Source organism: Oncorhynchus mykiss, chromosome 22 (assembly GCF_013265735.2).
Source record: "Oncorhynchus mykiss isolate Arlee chromosome 22, USDA_OmykA_1.1, whole genome shotgun sequence".
NCBI lineage: Eukaryota > Metazoa > Chordata > Actinopteri > Salmoniformes > Salmonidae > Oncorhynchus > Oncorhynchus mykiss.
This window is the reverse complement of record NC_048586.1, coordinates 996,636-1,017,774: the sequence shown is the minus strand read 5'-3', so window position 1 is coordinate 1,017,774 and position 21,139 is coordinate 996,636. Positions and strand designations below refer to the sequence as shown.

General features: G+C 43.1%; 1 protein-coding gene across 5 annotated transcripts in view; it reads right to left on the bottom strand.

The window, feature by feature from the left end:
* Window positions 1-21,139, bottom strand: part of tbc1d4 (TBC1 domain family, member 4) — a 139,850-nt gene that overhangs the window by 24,148 nt on the left and 94,563 nt on the right. For all 5 annotated transcript variants that reach the window (XM_021578614.2, XM_021578615.2, XM_036959627.1 and 2 more), the window contains 5 exons: window positions 19,170-19,318; window positions 16,253-16,465; window positions 1,146-1,310; window positions 695-853; window positions 58-302 (listed from right to left, as the gene is read on the bottom strand). In XM_021578614.2, coding sequence (XP_021434289.2) covers window positions 58-302; window positions 695-853; window positions 1,146-1,310; window positions 16,253-16,465; window positions 19,170-19,318 — 931 coding nt within the window. The remainder of the gene's footprint in view (window positions 1-57; window positions 303-694; window positions 854-1,145; window positions 1,311-16,252; window positions 16,466-19,169; window positions 19,319-21,139) is intronic.

Sequence of the window (21,139 nt, the reverse complement as noted above, 5' to 3'; positions counted from 1 at the left end):
CAAACACCTCCCTCCCTCCCTCCATCCATCCATCCATCCATCCATCCATCCCCCTACCTGTAGAGAAGTCATGTCAGGCCTGTATTGCCTGCGGAAGCCCAGGTCGTACATCAGGAACTTGAGCATGTCAAAGGCCTGGTCCTCACTCATGTGCAACAGCAGGATACCTGCCACAAAGCTGATGCCCTGGCAGTAGCCCACCTCAGTGTCTAACAGAGAGTAGGCCTTGAGCAGATTGTAGAGGGACAGCTGCCCTGCACCTAGCTGGGCTGAGAAGTACTGGTGGGTGGGGAATGTCCGACCTATTGAATTCATTCAAATAAGAAATAAATACACCAATCAATCAATTGGTGTGCGTTTGCTTTTGTGTGGGTATGTACTAGAGGAGGCTGGTGGAAGAAGCTATAGGAGGACAGGCTCATTGTAATGGCTTGAATGGAATAAATGGAACGGATTCCATATGTTTGATACCCTTCCATTTATTCCATTCCATTCCAGCCATTACAATGAGCCTGTCCTCCTATAGCTCCTCCCACCAGCATCCTCTAGTACATAAACAAGCATGTGCACACATGGAGTATTACTGGGCAGTGAGCTGGTTCAGCAAGTCCTGGTGGAGTGTGTGTATGCATGTGTGCCAGTGTGCATGTGTGTCTTTGTTTGTGTGTGTGTGAATGCATGCACGTGCACATACCCAGGTCAACTAGTATGGAGTGCTGCTGGGCCGTGAGCTGCTTCAGCAGGTCTTGGTAGGGGGTGTCTGGGGCGTGGCGGCCGGGGGGCAGACGGTGTCTCAGGCGGTGCTGCTGGGAGAAGAGGAGCCACACCTCCCCACGCCTGCCCTTAGGGACACCTGGGGACAGAGATGATGTTTTGGAGTACAGAGCGTTGGATGTGTCAGGAGTATGGAGAAAGTGTAGGATGTGGTAGGAAGATAAACACATTACATTACACATGCAATACATAGATTAGCAAAGACAGGCAACCATACTAATACAGACATACAACGCGCACACACACACACGTACAAACAACAGACGTGTGGGGCACCTGCAGAAAGAGGGGGACTTCAGCACACACACGGACCACCCACCCACCCACCCAACACACACACCTTAACCCTTATCATTCTCTCTCTCGCTCACCCTTAGAGATTGCATTGTGGACCTCCTCTTTGTCCAACGGGACGACCTTGGCTCTGCCCGGAACGCTCAGCTTCCTGTCCCAGAAGGCTAGCACGTCTTTAATGCATGTCCCCACTTCCTGGTAGTCCAGCTTCATCTTCCGGATGTGCAGCTCGTCTCGACTTGCTAGCGGAGAGAGGTTACACAGAGAGGTCAAGAGGTCAGAGAGAGATCAAAGCAGTGTTAATTTCACCAACAAAAATAGTGACGAAAATTTTTCATTTCTCAGTGGCAAGTGACAAGATGATAACTGGCTATATAGACCCCCAAAAAAACTATAACTAAACAAAAAATATTTTTAATTTCAGTTGACGAAAACGAGACAATTATCTCTGTGACTAAAATCTGACAAGTAGGTGGACTTGACAAGAGTTTTTGAAGACATTAAGAGCTTTTCAGTGTTATTTGTTTGGTCCAATGAAAAGCATTAATGACCTTAGCAGAATTATAGCCTCTGCCGAGTCCCCAACAACCGGATGTTCCAGTTTTCCAGGGAAATGGAAAGGGAGTCTGTGACACGACATCTGCTTTTGGATGTTAACAAGCTGACACTCCATCTTACCTCCTCCATGTTTACCAGATTGGTTGAACAGTGCAGCAGAAAACCTCCCTAGACAGTAACTTTTGGATGTTAACAAGCTGACACTCCATCTTAACTCCTCCATGTTTACCAGACTGGTAGAATAGTGTACAAGAAAACCTCCCTAGACAGTAACTTTTGGATGTTAACAAGCTGACACTCCATCTTAACTCCTCCATGTTTACCAGATTGGTTGAACAGTACAGAAGAAAACCTCCCTAGACAGTAACTTTTGGATGTTAACAAGCTGACACTCCATCTTAACTCCTCCATGTTTACCAGACTGGTAGAATAGTGTACAAGAAAACCTCCCTAGACAGTAACTTTTGGATGTTAACAAGCTGACACTCCATCTTAACTCCTCCATGTTTACCAGATTGGTTGAACAGTGCAGAAGAAAACCTCCCTAGACAGTAACTTTTGGATGTTAACAAGCTGACACTCCATCTTAACTCCTCCATGTTTACCAGATTGGTTGAACAGTGCAGCAGAAAACCTCCCTAGACAGTAACTTTTGGATGTTAACAAGCTGACACTCCATCTTAACTCCTCCACGTTTACCAGATTGGTTGAACAGTGCAGCAGAAAACCTCCCTAGACAGTTACTTTCTTCTTCTCGTCAAGACCAGTATGTAGGGGGGGTTTCAGGTGTTTACTTAACGCCTACTACGCTAGTTAGGTTAGCAGAATTGTAAGGCTTTCTCATTGCAATGTTGCAATAAAGTGTAAAACAAATACCATGCCCAAGTCATTCACGAGTCACCTCTCTGTCCGGTAACTGGTCACCAATTTGGTGGCAACGAATCATTGACGAAAAAGGGGCAACATTTGGAGCCACTTTACTTATCATGTTGATTCAAACAAGACCAAATGCAACTTTTCCACAGGAGAAGAAAGGATTTGCACCAACAAGTTGACAGGGAAAAATACTACAAACCTCAAGAAACATCTGAAAGTGTATCATTCCAATATATACGCTCATGTAATAACAGATTGATAATGCTAGCTAGTTATGTTGCTTCAACCTATCAGACCACTACTTACGACAGAACTTTGATTACAATATAGCTACAGTATGCCAAAGGGCAGGGCTCCAGACTGCTACCACTGTCGCATTCTGCGTGTTTTTGTCACTGGGGCCTGTTTTGCTGAGGCCTGCTGCTGTGGTGAGCGAGCCACATTATTTGGGCTCCGGGAGAAAGAAAAAAAGGCTACTGATTGTATAACATTTCAAAATCCAATTGCGGGAAATACATAGCTTTGGAAGCAACTACTGCTGTTCTCTGCTTTCTGTTTTCAAATCTCTGCTTTTCAAATCTCTTAATAACGAGTTCAATAGGCACTATTTTCCGACCAAGATATTTGAGATGGCTTTAAGATCTGAAACACATAATTGCGAGTGCATAGGGTAGCAGGCTATAACTGCAACAAAAAAAAATTGGACATTACATTTGATGTTAGATTAATACATGACTACAATATGTGCAGTGGTGGAAAAAATACCCAATATCCATACTTGAGTAAAATCAAATATACCTTAATAGAAAATGACTCAAGAAAAAGTGAACGTCACCCAGTAAAATCCTACTTACACAGTCTAAAGCACTGTAAATTATTTTATAGGGTGGTTCGTGTTCTTTTCTATTGCGTGGAAAAAAACATGTGCGACCAAATCATGGGCTGGTGCCACCAACTGAAAAAGTTAAGGGGAAAATGTTAGTCTGGAGCCCTCTCAAGGGGTGGGATTTTGTATCTGTTGTGTTATTCTGCCAATTTGGCTGTTGGGAAGAAAATCATGCGGACGGATGTTATGCCGAAAATGATGTTGGTAGGACAAGGCTATATGTATGTTTGTGCTCATGGAAGTCAGTGATTTATGTTAACTGTAGGTTAATGAGGCAATAAAAATGTGATGTGACTAAAATGGCACACTGTTTTAATAATTTTGACTAAATAATTTGACAGTTTTATGTGGTAATAGTGAGGTGATTGGTCAAATTTGCAAGCCCTCTCTTGAAATGCAGAACATGGTTGATTTTGCAAAATTTTGGGCAATCGCAGATTTAAAAAATGTAATGAGGGACTGCTTCTAGCACATCAGAAGGTCATTATTTTGGATGTATACGGTATGAAGTGCCTAGGGGCCTAGCGATTGTTTTGTTTCTGGATGGTGTGAAAGTGTTAATTCACTGTTAAATGTGTGTATTCCAACCAGACATTCTACAAATAGTTGTGTTCCAGAACCACAAACAGAAGTGAGACGCAAGCGAGGGCTTTGTGACCCTCCCAAAATAAACAGGAGACAGAAACAACAGCTTGACAGGAGCTTTGGTGTTTTTATACATAGCCTATCTGTCTCAGATATCAAACTAATGCTAACTATCTCCCATCAGACATAACTCTAGATATCGCCCCGGATATCCAACTCCAGCTAAAACTAACTATGCTTACTAGCCTATACAGTGCCTTGCGAAAGTATTCGGCCCCCTTGAACTTTGCGACCTTTTGCCACATTTCAGGCTTCAAACATAAAGATATAAAACTGTATTTTTTTGTGAAGAATCAACAACAAGTGGGACACAATCATGAAGTGGAACGACATTTATTGGATATTTCAAACTTTTTTAACAAATCAAAAACTGAAAAATTTGGCGATTGGATTCAGGTCTGGACTTTGACTTAGCCATTCTAACACCTGGATATGTTAATTTTTGAACCATTCCATTGTAGATTTTGCTTTATGTTTTGGATCATTGTCTTGTTGGAAGACAAATCTCCGTCCCAGTCTCAGGTCTTTTACAGACTCCATCAGGTTTTCTTCCAGAATGGTCCTGTATTTGGCTCCATCCATCTTCCCATCAATTTTAACCATCTTCCCTGTCCCTGCTGAAGAAAAGCAGGCCCAAACCATGATGCTGCCACCACCATGTTTGACAGTGGGGATGGTGTGTTCAGCTGTGTTGCTTTTACGCCAAACATAACGTTTTGCATTGTTGCCAAAAAGTTCAATTTTGGTTTCATCTGACCAGAGCACCTTCTTCCACATGTTTGGTGTGTCTCCCAGGTGGCTTGTGGCAAACTTTAAACAACACTTTTTATGGATATCTTTAAGAAATGGCTTTCTTTTTGCCACTCTTCCATAAAGACCAGATTTGTGCAATATACGACTGATTGTTGTCCTATGGACAGAGTCTCCCACCTCAGCTGTAGATCTCTGCAGTTCATCCAGAGTGATCATGGGCCTCTTGGCTGCATCTCTGATCAGTCTTCTCCTTGTATGAGCTGAAAGTTTAGAGGGACGGCCAGGTCTTGGTAGATTTGCAGTGGTCTGATACTCCTTCCATTTCAATATTATCGCTTGCACAGTGCTCCTTGGGATGTTTAAAGCTTGGGAAATCTTTTTGTATACAAATCCGGCTTTAAACTTCTTCACAACAGTATCTCGGACCTGCCTGGTGTGTTCCTTGTTCTTCATGATGCTCTCTGCGCTTTTGACGGACCTCTGAGACTATCACAGTGCAGGTGCATTTATACGGAGACTTGATTACACACAGGTGGATTGTATTTATCATCATTAGTCATTTAGGTCAACATTGGATCATTCAGAGACCCTCACTGACCTTCTGGAGAGAGTTTGCTGTACTGAAAGTAAAGGGGCTGAATAATTTTGCACGCCCAATTTTTCAGTTTTTGATTTGTTAAAAAAGTTTGAAATATCCAATAAATGTCGTTCCACTTCATGATTGTGTCCCACTTGTTGTTGATTCTTCACAAAAAAAATACAGTTTTATATCTTTATGTTTGAAGCCTGAAATGTGGCAAAAGGTCGCAAAGTTCAAGGGGGCCGAATACTTTCGCAAGGCACTGTATGTGACCCGATTCAGGAAACTAGGCGTATGTCGCAAGTCATGACTTCACAGCAGAGCCGCTTGAACGTGAAAATTTTATCGATGATGCAGATGTAAAACCTGAGGACCCATGCCAAATCTTTTCAGTCTCCTGAGGGGGAAAAGGTTTTGCCCTCTTCACAACTGTCTTTGTGTGCTTGGACCATGATAGTTTGTTGGTGATGTGGACGCTGAGGAAGTTGAAGCTCTCAACCTGCTCCACTACAGCCCCGTTGACGAGAATGGGGGCGTGCTGGGTCCCCCTTTTCCTGTAGTCCACAATCATCTCCTTTTGTCTTGATCACGTTGAGGGAGAGATTGTTGTCCTTGCACCACACGGCAGGTCTCTGACCTCCTCCCTATAGGTGGTCTCATCGTTGTCGGTGATTAGGCCTACCACTGTCGTGTCATCGGCAAACTTAATGATGGTGTTGGAGTCATGCCTGGCCGTAGAGTCATGATTGAACAGGGAGTACAGGAGGGGACTGAGCACGCACCCGAGGGGCCCCCGTGTTTAGGATCAGCGTGACGGATGTGTTGTTACCTACCCATCAGGAAGTCCAGGATCCAGTTGCAGAGGGAGGAGTTTAGTCCCAGGGTCCTTAGCCTAGTGATGAGCTTTGTGGGCACTATGGTGTTGAACGCTGAGCTGTAGTCAGTGAACAGCATTCTCACATAGGTGTTCCTTTTGTCCAGGTGTGAAAGGGCAGTGTGGAGTGCAATAGAGATTGCATCATCTGTGGATCTGTTGGGGCGGTATGCAAATTGGAGTGGGTCTAAGGTTTCTGGTATGATGGTGTTGATGTGAGCCACGACCAGCCTTTTAAAGCATTTCATTGCTACAGATGTGAGTGCTACGGGTCGGTAGTCATTTAGGAAGGTTACCTTAGTGTTCTTGGGCACAGGGACTATGGTGGTCTGCTTGAAACATGTGGGTATTACACACTCAGACAGGGAAAGATTGAAAATGTCAGTGAAGACACTTGCCAGTTGGTCAGCTCATGCTGGAGTACACGTCCTGGTAATCCGTCTGGCCCTGCAGTCTTGTGAATGTTGACCTGTTTCAGTGTTACTTGCCTCGAAGCTGTTTAAAGGTCTTATTCAAATCGGCTATGGAGAGTGTGATCGCACAGTCGCTTGGAACAGCTGGTGCTCTCATGCATATTTCAGTGATACTTGCCATAAAACTATTTACATAATGTTATTTAGCTCGTCTGGTAGGCTCGTGTCACTGGGCAGCTCTTGGCTGTGTTTCCCTTTGTAGTCTGAAATAGTTTGCCAGCCCTGCCACATCCGACGAGCATCGGAGCCGGTGTAGTATGATTAAATCTTAGTCCTGTATTGATGCTTTGCCTGTTTGATGGTTCATCGGAGGGCATAACGGGACTTTTTATAAGCTTCCGGGGTTAGAGTCCCGCTCCTTGAAAGCGGCAGGTCTACCCTTTAGCTCAGTGCGGTTGTTGCCTGTAATACATGGCTTCTGGTTGGGATGATGTCATGAATGCACTTATTGATGAAGCCAGTGACTGATGTGGTGTACTCCTCAATGCAATCAGAAGAATGCCGGAACATATTACAGTCTGTGCTAGCAAAACAGTCCTGTAGTTTAGCATCTGCTTCATCTGACGACTTTTTTATAGACTGAGTCACTGGTGCTTTCTGCTTAATTTTTTTCCTTGTAGGCAGGAATCAAGAGGATATTTTTATGGTCAGATTTTCCAAATAGGAGGGCGAGGGAGAGCTTTGCATGTGTCTCTTTGTGTGGAGTAAAGGTGTTCTAGAGTTTTTTTCCCCTCTGGTTTCACATTTAACATGCTGATAGAAATGAGGTAAAACAGATTTAAGTCTCCCTGCATTAAAGTCCCCGGCCACTAGGAGTGTTTGCTTATGGCCTTATACAGCTCATTGAGTGTGGTCTTAGTGCCAGCATCGGTCTGTGGTGGTTAATAGACAGCTATGAAAAATACAGATGATAACTCTTTGGGCAGACCTTGTGGTCTATAGCTTATCATGAGATACTCTACCTCAGGCGAGCAAAACCTCGAGACTTCCTTAGATATGGTGCACCAGCTGTTGTTTACAAATATACATAGACCCCCGCTCCTTGTCTTACCAGAGGCTGCTGTTCTATCCTGCCGATAACCCGCCACCTGTATGTTATTCATGTCGTTGTTCAGCCACGACTTGGTGAAACATAAGATATTACAGTTTTTAATGTCCTGTTGGTGCTTCGTTGGCTAACAATACGAATTAGCCACTTCTGATCCTCACAAGGCACCCTGATCTCTTTCTGCGAAATCTCTGTTTATTTCTCCAGCGAATGATGGGGATGAGTGCCTGTTCGGGTGTTTGGAGTATACACTTCCCGTCCAACTCATTAAAGAAAATTCTGTGTTCAATTTGAGGTGAGTAATTGCTGTTCTGATGTCCAGAAGCTCTTTTCAGTTATAAGAGATGGTAGCAGCAACATTATGTACAAAATAAGTTACAAACAATGCGAAAAAACAAACAAAATAGCACTGTTGGTTAAGAGCCAATAAAACAGCAGCCATCCTCTCCTCATTTCATATGCTTTCTCAAAAATGTTCATGTGCCTTATTAACAAACTTTTATTCCATCTGTAAATACGAATAAAGTTGTTAAATTAAGACAGGAACCTTCCCGCTAGCCATGATTGGCTGAGATAATGAGGGGCTGGACATGCTGAGAGATGATTTTCAGATTGTTCTGCGGTGTAGCATCTTGTGTCTATAAAATGAGCTGCTCGTTATGCATAGATAATCCTTTCTACTGCAGATAGTGTTAGCCAGGGAGAACTGCAAATATGTTGCTACTGCTCTCAATAACATTGCTGCCCTGAATATATCAGGCGATATCGACAAAGGTCAGTGGGAAAATCGTTGTGATGGACTACTTTCTGGAGGACGAACGTGCCATGCTGGCACTCTCTTGACTCTGAAAATGAATCAGACGATGAGGAAATCCATGATTTAGGTAAAAACATTTTCATTGAAGAAGACATTGTTGAGTGGTGATGGGGAAGAAACGGCGATCAACAGTGTTGTTGTCACGGAAGAAGTGTTTTGAAATCAGTGAAACACAATGGGCCAAACAAGCTGCGCAAATGAACCGGAAACGACACAAGACGTCTTATTTAATGAAAGGGGTTGCAGTTAACGTTAACGTGACATGTCTAAACAAAACACCCCAAGTTAAAGCTTGCTGTTAGCTAGCTAACGTTAGCTGAGGTTAGATGGATGGCTTGCTAGCTAACATTATTTTAGGTGTATGAATTGTGTGTAACGTTAGTGATGTTTCTCAGAATGCCATTTCGCATTGCTAGTTATAGCCTAATGTTAGCTATCGGTTTGTACTGCTAGTTAAAGCTTGCTGTTAGCTAGCCAGCTGACATTATAGATGGCTGGCTAGCTAGCTAACATTGTGTATGAAGTGTGTGTACTGATGTTATCGCAGAATGCCATTTCACATCTATTGTATAATAATGCTAAAATATTTGTATGTCTTTCAGCATCAGTAAAACATTCCTGACTCTCCTCACCAGTCATACAAGGAGAATGGTCTAATGCCTCCCATCAGAAAGACCTGCAGAACACACCTGACTCTCCTCACCAGTCACACAAGGAGAATGGTCTAATGCCTCCCATCAGAAAGACCTGTAGAACACACCTGACTCTCCTCACCAGTCATACAAGGAGAATGGTCTAATGCCTCCCATCAGAAAGACCTGTAGAACACACCTGACTCTCCTCACCAGTCATACAAGGAGAATGGTCTAATGCCTCCCATCAGAAAGACCTGTAGAACACACCTGACTCTCCTCACCAGTCATACAAGGAGGATGGTCTAATACCTCCCATCAGAAAGACCTGTAGAACACACCTGACTCTCCTCATACAAGGATAATGGTCTAATGCCTCCCATCAGAAAGACCTGTAGAACACACCTGACTCTCCTCACCAGTCATACAAGGAGAATGGTCTAATGTCTTCCATCAGAAAGACCTGTAGAACACACCTGACTCTCCTCACCAGTCATACAAGGAGAATGGTCTAATGCCTCCCATCAGACCTGTAGAACACACCTGACTCTCCTCACCAGTCATACAAGGAGAATGGTCTAATGTCTCCCATCAGAAAGACCTGTAGAACACACCTGACTCTCCTCACCAGTCATACAAGGAGAATGGTCTAATGTCTTCCATCAGAAAGACCTGTAGAACACGCCTGTCTCTCCTCACCAGTCATACAAGGAGAATGGTCTAATGTCTTCCATCAGAAAGACCTGTAGAACACACCTGACTCTCCTCACCAGTCATACAAGGAGAATGGTCTAATGCCTCCCATCAGAAAGACCTGTAGAACACACCTGACTCTCCTCACCAGTCATACAAGGAGAATGGTCTAATGCCTCCCATCAGACCTGTAGAACACACCTGACTCTCCTCACCAGTCATACAAGGAGAATGGTCTAATGTCTCCCATCAGACCTGTAGAACACACCTGATTCTCCTCCACCAGTCATACAAGGAGAATGGTCTAATGTCTTCCATCAGAAAGACCTGTAGAACACACCTGACTCTCCTCACCAGTCATACAAGGAGAATGGTCTAATGTCTCCCATCAGAAAGACCTGTAGAACACACCTGACTCTCCTCACCAGTCATACAAGGAGAATGGTCTAATGTCTCCCATCAGAAAGACCTGTAGAACACACCTGACTCTCCTCACCAGTCATACAAGGAGAATGGTCTAATGCCTCCCATCAGACCTGTAGAACACACCTGACTCTCCTCACCAGTCATACAAGGAGAATGGTCTAATGTCTCCCATCAGACCTGTAGAACACACCTGATTCTCCTCCACCAGTCATACAAGGAGAATGGTCTAATGTCTCCCATCAGAAAGACCTGTAGAACACACCTGACTCTCCTCACCAGTCATACAAGGAGAATGGTCTAATGTCTCCCATCAGAAAGACCTGTAGAACACACCTGACTCTCCTCACCAGTCATACAAGGAGAATGGTCTAATGTCTTCCATCAGAAAGACCTGTAGAACACACCTGACTCTCCTCACCAGTCATACAAGGAGAATGGTCTAATGCCTCCCATCAGACCTGTAGAACACACCTGACTCTCCTCACCAGTCATACAAGGAGAATGGTCTAATGTCTCCCATCAGACCTGTAGAACACACCTGACTCTCCTCACCAGTCATACAAGGAGAATGGTCTAATGCCTCCCATCAGACCTGTAGAACACACCTGACTCTCCTCCACCAGTCATACAAGGAGAATGGTCTAATGTCTCCCATCAGACCAGTAGAACACACCTGACTCTCCTCACCAGTCATACAAGGAGAATGGTCTAATGTCTCCCATCAGACCTGTAGAACACACCTGACTCTCCTCACCAGTCACACAAGGAGAATGGTCTAATGTCTCCCATCAGACCTGTAGAACACACCTGACTCTCCTCACCAGTCATACAAGGAGAATGGTCTAATGTCTCCCATCAGACCTGTAGAACACACCTGACTCTCCTCACCAGTCATACAAGGAGAATGGTCTAATGTCTGCCATCACAAAGACCTGTAGAACACACCTGACTCTCCTCACCAGTCATACAAGGAGAATGGTCTAATGTCTCCCATCAGAAAGACCTGTAGAACACACCTGACTCTCCTCACCAGTCATACAAGGAGAATGGTCTAATGCCTCCCATCAGAAAGACCTGTAGAACACACCTGACTCTCCTCACCAGTCATACAAGGAGAATGGTCTAATGTCTCCCATCAGAAAGACCTGTAGAACACACCTGACTCTCCTCACCAGTCATACAAGGAGAATGGTCTAATGTCTCCCATCAGACCTGTAGAACACACCTGACTCTCCTCACCAGTCATACAAGGAGAATGGTCTAATGTCTCCTATCAAAAAGAGAGCCAGTCCAAGCAAGCAAAGGCAGCAGCGCAGTCATCAACTACATGTACCATTTCATCACTAACTACGGAGATGGACCTGAATTGTGATAATTGCAGTGGCCAAAACAGCACTTCAGAAAGACCAGAGTGAACACCTTGTCTGAGATTGTTAGTGCTGTGAAGGACAGCACTGTGAAGGGGGTCAACATCCGCAGCTGTTTGGACTGGAGGATGGTACGGTGCCGGTGGAAAGCTATGGATGACTTCAGGCCGCTGCCACAGATCAAGCAGTACCAGCACTTCAGGTGAAAATCATTTTCATTGCATTGCATGAGGTTATTTTTCTTATCTAAACTAGGGAGGTGAATTGATGTTGTGCAGGGTTGAAATGTCTTCTGATTTTTAGTTGTTGTTATTCCCTGTTTTACAGCATTGATGCTATGGAGCCTGGCGTTGTTATCGCCAAGGGGCGTTCGGACTGTCAGGACCAGGTTTCAGCTAGATGTCGACCGATTAATCGGAATGGCCGATTAATTAGGGCTGATTTCAAGTTTGCATAACCATCGGAAATCGGTATTTTTTTGGACACATATTTTTTTAAATATATATACAGTGGGGCAAAAAAGTATTTAGTCAGCCACCAATTGTGCAAGTTCTCCCACTTAACAAGACGAGAGAGGCCTGTAATTTTCATCATAGGTACACTTCAACTATGACAAAATGAGAAAAGAAATCCAGAAAATCACATTGTAGGATTTTTAATGAATTTATTTGCAAATTATGGTGGAAAATAAGTATTTGGTCAATAACAAAAGTTTCTCAATACTTTGTTATATACCCTTTGATGGCAATGACAGAGGTCAAACGTTTTCTGTAAGTCTTTTTCAGGTTTTCACACACTGTTGCTGGTATTTTGGCCCATTCCTCCATGCAGATCTCCTCTAGAGCAGTGATGTTTTGGGGCTGTTGCTGGGCAACGCGGACTTTCAACTCCCTCCAAAGACTTTCTATGGGGTTGAGATCTGGAGACTGGTTAGGCCACTCCAGGACCTTGAAATGCTTCTTACGAAGCCACTCCTTCGTTGCCCGGGCGGTGTGTTTCGGATCATTGTCATGCTGAAAGACCCAGCCACGTTTCATCTTCAATGCCCTTGCTGATGGAAGGAGGTTTTCACTCAAAATCTCATGATACATGGCCCCATTCATTCTTTCCTTTACACAGATCAGTCGTTCTGGTCCCTTTGCAGAAAAACAGCCCCAAAGCATGTTTCCACCCCCATGCTTCACAGTAGGTATGGTGTTCTTTGGATGCAACTCAGCATTCTTTGTCCTCCAAACACGACGAGTTGAGTTTTTACCAAAAAGTTATATTTTGGTTTCATCTGACCATATGACATTCTCCCAATCTTCTTCTGGATCATCCAAATGCTCTCCAGCAAACTTCAGACGGGCCTGGACATGTACTGGCTTAAGCAGGGGGACACGTCTGGCACTGCAGGATTTGAGTCCCTGGCGGCGTAGTGTGTTACTGATGGTAGGCTTTGTTACTTTGGTCCCAGCTCTCTGCAGGTCATTCACTAGGTCCCCCCGTGTGGTTCTAGGATTTTTGCTCACCGTTCTTGTGATCATTTTGACCCCACGGGGTGAGATCTTGCGTGGAGCCCCAGATCGAGAGAGATTATCAGTGGTCTTGTATGTCTTCCATTTCCTAATAATTGCTCCCACAGTTAATTTCTTCAAACCAAGCTGCTTACCTATTGCAGATTCAGTCTTACATTCTGGTGCAGGTCTACAATTGTGTTTCTGGTGTCCTTTGACAGCTCTTTGGTCTTGGCCATAGTGGAATTTGGAGTGTGACTGTTTTAGGTTGTGGACAGGTGTATTTTATACTGACAACAAGTTCAAACAGGTGCCATTAATACAGGTAACGAGTGGAGGACAGAGGAGCCTCTTAATGCGTTTCAGCCAATCACTTGTGTTGTGACAAGGCAAGGGTGGTATACAGAAGATGGCCCTATTTGGTAAAAGACCAAGTCCATATTATGTAAAGAACAGCTCAAATACACAAAGAGAAACGACAGTCCATCATTACTTAAAGACTTGAAGGTCAGTCAATACGGAAAATGTAAGAACTTTGAAAGTTTCTTCAAGAACAGTCGCAAAAACCATCAAGCGCTATGATGACACTGACTATCATGAAAACAACCACAGAAATGGAAGACCCAGAGTTACCTCTTCTGCAGAGGATAAGTTCATTAGTTACCAGCCTCAGAAATTGCAGCCCAAATAAATGCTTCACAGAGATCAAGTAACAGACACATCTCAACATCAACTGTTTAGAGGAGACCGTCTGAATCAGGCCGTCATGGTCGAATTGCTGCAAAGAAACGACTACTAAAGAACACCAATAAGAAGAGACTTGCTTGGGCCAAGAAACACAACCAATAGACATTAGCCCAGTGGAAATTTGTCCTTTGGTCTGGAGATTTTTGGTTCCAACCCCTGTCTCTTTGTGAAACGCGGTGCGGGTGAACGGATGATCTTCACATGTTATGCTTAGCTGGTGACACTGTCTGTGATTTATTTAGAAATCAAGGCACATTTAACAAGCATGGCTACCACAGCATTCTGCAGCGATACACCATCCCATCTGGTTTGGGAATATCATTTGTTACTCAACAGGACAATGACCCAACTAGAGGTCGACCGATTACGATTTTTCAACACCGAAACCGATTATTGGAGGACCAAAAAATGGCGATACCGATTAACCGGCCAATTTTTATATGTATACAGTTGAAGTAGGAAGTTTGCATACACCTTAGCCAACTATATTTAAACTCTGTTTTTTTCACAATTTCTGACATTTAATCATAGTAAAAATTCTCTGTCTTAAGTCAGTTAGGATCACCACTTTGTTTTAAGAATGTGAGATGTCAGAATAATAATAGAGATAATGATTTATTTCAGCTTTTATTTCTTTCATCACATTCCCAGTGGGTCAGAAGCTTACATACACTCAATTAGTATTTGGTAGCATTGCCTTTAAATTGTTTAACATGGGTCAAAAGTTTAAGGTAGCCGTCCACAATCTTCCCACAATAAGTTAGGTGAATTTTGGCCCATTCCTCCTGACAGAGCTGGTGTAACTGAGTCATGTTTGTAGGTCTCCTCGCTCGCATTCAGTTCTGCCCACAAATTTTCTATAGGATTGAGGTCAGGGCTTTGTGATGGCCACTCCAATACCTTGACTTAGTTGTCCTTAAGCCATTTTGCCAGTATGTTTGAGGTAATTGTCAATATGGAAGACCCATTTGCTTTAACTTGTCTTGAGATGTTGCTTCAATATATCCACATAATTTCCCTTCCTCATAATGCCATCAATTTTGTGAAGCGCACCAGTCCCTCCTGCAGCAAAGCACCCTCACAACATGATGCTGCCACCTCCAGGCTTCAAGGTTGGGATGGTGTTCTTCGGCTTGCAAGCCTCCCCCGTTTTCCACCAAACGTGACGATGGTCTTTATGGCCAAACAGTTCCATTTTTGTTTCATCAGACCAGGGGACATTTCTCCAAAAAGTACCATCTTTGTTGCATACCATTGTCTGGCTTTTTTATGGCGGTTTTGGAGCAGGGCTTCTGCCTTGCTGAGGGCCTTTCAGGTTATGTCGACATAGGACTGTTTTACTGTGAATATAGATACTTTTGTACCGGTTTCCTCCAGCATCTTCACAAGGTCCTTTGATGTTGTTCTGGGATTGATTTGCACTTTTCGCACCGAAGTTCGTTCATCTCTAGGAGACAGAATACGTCTCCTTCCTGAGCGGTATGACGGCTGTGCTGTCCCATGGTGTTTATACTTGCGTACTATTGTTTGTACAGATGAATGTGGTACCTTCAGGCGTTTGGTATTTGCTCCCAAGGATGAACCAGACTTGTGGAGGTCTACTATTTTTTTTCTGAGGTCTTGGCTGATTTGATTTCCCATTGATGTCAAGCAACGAGGCACCGAGTTTGAAGGTAGGCATTGAAATACATCCACAGGTACACCTCCAATTGACTCAAATTATGTCAATTAGGCTATCAGAAGCGTCTAATTACATAATTTTCTGGAATTTCCCAAACTTCTGACCCACTGGAATTGTGATACAGTGAATTAATCTGTCTGTAAACAATTGTTGGAAAAATGACTTTTGTCATGCACAAAGTAGATGTCATAACCGACTTGACAAAACTATAGTTTGTTAACAAGAAATTTGTGGATTGGTTGAATGAGTTGTAATGACTCCAACCTAAGTGTGTGTAAACTTCCGACTTCAACGGTATATCCTTTCAGATATCTAATGTAACTCTATCTATTATCCTCTCAGATATCATACTCTGACTTACGATAACGATGTTCTCTCATATCTAACTCTGGCTAATGCCAATGCAAACTTTTTTCATGTCCTGAAATTGTTCAAATGCTATTTTAGGCATAAAGATTAGATTTAGGGTTTGGGTTAGGGAAAATAGGATTTTGAATGGGAAAAAATGTGTGTGTGTGTGTGTGTGTGTGTGTGTGTGTGTGAGTGACAGGGGGTTGGGTACAGGTGTAAGCAAAGAGACAAGTTTCCTTTGTCTCTGCATAATAGATGACTAAAGCTCCATTCTCACTCACCCTCCAGTCTCTGGTTCTCCTTCTCCATGCGTAGCAGCAGTATCTGCTGGTGGATCGCCGTCTTCCATAGGGCCCGGTAGTGCACCGCCGTCCTCTTGGGCCTCTTCCCAGTGAAGGTGTCACCCGAGGTGGTCAGTAGGCTGGCCAGGGGGTCCAGACTTGGGTCGAAGGAGCGGGGGGAGAGGGGCAGCAGGTCCATCACATCACAGTGGTCTGAGAGACAACATATCCAAATAACTGCAGTCATTTTTATTTGTCAAGCAAATAACTGTCGGTCTCACGGTAATTGACCGAAATTAACATAAACCAATTTAGCATCTCCTGGCTTCCATGCATTCCCTACAAGCATATCATACAGACCTTTGGAACATCTACATTTAAAAAAAATAATAAATCTATGTAATATAGCCTACACATTCCCAATAAATCCATTATGTATTTTAGACGGGTCTAAAGAAACATGATATGGATAAAATGTAGTCTATTTCAGAAGAACAGAATAACATACTCTGAGTTGTCCTGATGTTAGGCCGTGATGTGGCTATGTCATATGGCTGTGGGCTACACTAGTTCATTTAGTAGACAAGACTTGCTTAGAATACCGTGGCATTATTTTATAGTATGAAGAATACAATTGAATAAAGCTGAATAAAATAAAGGATATTTGAGGGAGTGTGCACACGAGGCTATTCTGTGTTGAGCTGTTAACAAAGAAATAGCTATTCCTATATGCTTAATTTAGAGTTATTCATGTAACTTTAGTTGTTCTACAAACATTGGGCTATATGTTTTGATTTTTAATACTTTGTAAAGCTGCATGATGCGACTAATGATGATTTGAAAAAAGTTGCATGAGCTCTGCTTTGTTTTTGCTCAGGCTGTACACACTACATCAGTCTCTCATTCACCATTTGAAAAGCACTTGATAATGCCTAGAATATCACAGTGGCATTCCCTTTGTGTGGCCGTAATGCACCCTAAAAAAATCCAGGCCTTTTGCAGCAAGTGGCTGTTGTGCCCTTCTCCAAATCAAATCTCAATCACGTGATTGGATCTTTTTCACAGGCTACAAGTGAAGACAGACATCTGGGATGCAATTGCGCCCGTCCTTATTTCCGAGGTGCATATTGAAGATATTGGAAGAACTGTCCACGTTTACTTTTCATCATCCAACAAGATGAGTAGGCCTCACAAACAGAAAACGCACCCGCCTATGTCAATCTACTATCCCCATTAGTACAAAAGTTAATCTATTCTATTCTCTGCGAGAAATAAATATTCCAAACATTGTCTGGGACAGTTGTGGGATGCGATAGATCCCAAATTTATACGACCACTAGCTTCAAAAACACTGTTTTATGCAATGTGGCTGATGCAACAGATCAGAAGGTTTAGCTTAAAATGTTGATAAACTATTAGGCTATTTCTTCACATTATAAGCGCAGCAATGCACACATGGTAGTGGGCTATAAGCACGTATGTCCCCTTAGCAGGAAAACACGTATCAAAAGTGACCATAAATGTGATTATGCATGTAATGGTTTTATTATAAAATATGCATATTTATGGTGAAAATTATCTTACGAAATGGGAAACTCACACGCTGCTTATGTATGCCAGTTAGGTTCTACACTCCTTGTAAAGCAGGTTAATTTGTTTAATTTTAAGAAGTTATTTGGCCACTTTAGTTGTGATACAAACCCATTCAAAACATATAGGCCTATGGGTTAAGGCTACATGAGGTGTGCGACTATGACAAAAAAGGCTAACATTGTCACCCATCAGACTATTCTTGATTTAATCTTGTCTTTACATATACTAACTAATATATATGTGAAATTTGATTTGATTTAGAATGGACCATTACCATGCACCTGTATTGAAACAGGGGCATGCGGGAAAAAATACCTGCCATCTGTGCACATAAATGGAGGATGCTTTTCCCGTGGTTCATTTTCATGCCAGCCAGGTAGGCTATACTCCTGTTGTAAATATAAGCAATGTGCTTAATATTAGGAAAGTTAGGAAATACATTTAGTAGGCCTAGCCTATAGAAAGCTGATGGGATCCTCCTATTTTTAGTAGAGGCCACCACTGTTTTCTCGCGCAATTTCAAAGCCTATAAAAATGTTACGCAACATGAGCTCATGGCCTCTCATGAAGTGTTTGATTACATTTGCATTGATGTCAGAGTGATTTGAGGGACAATCGAGTGCTGAGTACCAGGCAGTTAGCAAGTTTGGCAGGCTACTAATGACCACCAGCAACAGAGCTTGGAGAATCGCCTAATAACCGTGACTAAACGGTCACGTGGATTTTGACTGCCTTCATGACTCGTGACCACCGTAGTGCCGGTAATACGGTCACCGCAACAGCCCTAGTTGTAAATCGGTGTTTGAGAGGACACAAGAGTTAAAGGATATGCTAATCATCACAATGTTTCATCACAAATTCATTATACATTTCAACTTTGCTGACTATATTGCGAGCCTATTGTAATTCTGTACTAAAAGTACTGTGAGCAGGAATGCATTGTATTGGGTATTGTAATCTGATTATGCTGTTCTTAATTGCCCTATGGGAAAAATAAAGTTGGACTGAATTGAGTTTAATTGAATTGTACCAGTGTCTTATGGATGGTTTGTAATTACAAACCATCTGTGCTTGAGATGGGGAGCTACACTGGGGATTCGGGAAAACTGTCTATTTTTACCTGCTACACTTTTGCCAGCGTGAGCTACTTTATTAAGTGTTCTCGGGCGTGAAAATAGAATTTAACCTAATTTTACACTGAGCAGCGCGGGACACTCGCGGAGCCGTGCTGCTTGTGCCTAGGTTTCATTGAAATAATATAGCAGCGTCTCACACTGCAAAAATTGTAGCAAGCCAGTGTAGCAAGCCTGTTACACACACACACCTGGGTGCTGCATGGATGTGGGCTTGTTCATGGGCGAGGCGACCCGCAGGAAGATCTTCTGTCTCCAGGACACTTTGCGGATGTTGAGGGGTGCACTCACACTGTCACTGCTGCATCCAGATAGCGTCCTCTTCCTGCCCTCCCCATTACTGATGAGCAAGGGAAAATGATAAAGAGGGAGGGTTGAGAGAGAGAGGAGAGGCGAGAGGGAGCAAGAGAGGGAAAAGGAGGGAGAGGGAGTGAGATAGTGAAAGAGAAGGAGTGGGCATGTCACAAATACAAAGGGACGTAAACAAACACCCACACACTGATAGTAGTATACACACGCAGTCTCACACACACACACACACACCTAATCTCAACATTGAGACAGACAGATGCTAATCAACAGAATCTCCCGGTCTGCAGATGGGTGAGTGATTAAACCACCAAGAAAATCCAAAAAGGAAAACTTCTCACAACAAACAAAACATTGATTGAAGACTGATTCACACATAAATATTGATTAATAAAGCAGAAATTAGTACAAAAGATCCATAATTAGTACATAAAACAAAAGCAAACATCAAGACAGAGGCAGCCATTGTTACATGGATGTTTGGATCATTTCCTTGGGAAAGAAGAAGAGAGGAGAATAGGGATAGGAAGCTGATTGATCTATTTCAAGACTATGATTCCGTCTGAAATGGCGGTTATTGCACTTATTGTGCAAAAGTAGTGCAATATATAGGGTTCTATTTCAGACACACCCTATGTTTCTCAATTGTTTCTCACACCAAAGGTTAAAGCCACAGTCTGTAACATGTCCCTACCATCAAAGAGTGGGCCACCAACAAGATAAACTGTCTTTAAATGTCAAAGAAATGTAGACATGACTTGAAAATGTCTGCAGTTAACACTAGATAATACATTTCAAAACATGTAACCTTGCGTAACCCTGGATCAGATGACAATTGATACTCGGATTAACAAGATACTGTCTAGTCATGAGGCGCTTACTTCACTGCTCAAGAGACCTGAGTAGAGAATAACAGGAAGCGACCTCACAGAGCAAGGTCAGGGCTACGGGGACACTGTTGCTGAGACGGTGGTGGTGCCCCCACATCCTATAACAGTGTTGCATAATTTTGGGAGGTGGTTCGATTTGAGATTGTAGTGCATCTCTGGTTTCCATGTGGTCAGGAAGTGAAAAAACTCCCCATTCCTTAATGATTACAAGCATACCCATAACATGATGCAGCCAAAACTATGCTTGAAAATATGAGAGAATGAGAGTGGTACTCTGTAATATGTTGTATTGGATTTGGCCCGAACATAACACTTTGTATTCAGGACACATAGTTAATTTCATTCCCACTTTTTTTGCAGTATTACATTAGTGACTTCAAATCAAATTGTATTTGTCACATGTGCTTGCAAGCCCCTAACCAACAATGCAGTTTTGAGAAAGAAAAAAAAAGAGTCAAAAAAAGAGTAAAAAAATTAAAGAGTGACAATAAAATAACAATAACAAGGCTATTTACAGGGGTTCCCGGTACCGAGTCAATGTGTGGGGGTACAGGTTAGTCGAGGTAATTGAGGTAATATGTACATATAGGTAGGGGTAAAGTCACTATGCATAGATAATAAACAGCGAGTAGCAGCAATGTAGAAAGGGGGTAGGTCAATGCAAATATTCCCGAGGAGCCATTTAGCTGCTTAGACATCTTATGGCTTAGGGGGTAAAAAACTGTTGAGAAGCCTTTTGGACCTAGACTTGGCGCTCCAGTACCGCTTTCCATGCGGTAGCAGAGAGAACAGTCTATGATTAGGGTGGCTGGAATCTTTGGCAATTTTTAGAGCCTTCCTCTGACACCGCCTGGTAGAGGTCCTGGATAGTAAGAAGATTGGCCCCAGTCAGGTACTGGGTCGTGCACACTACAGGAGGGGACTGAGCACGCACCCGAGGGGCCCCCGTGTTGAGGATCAGC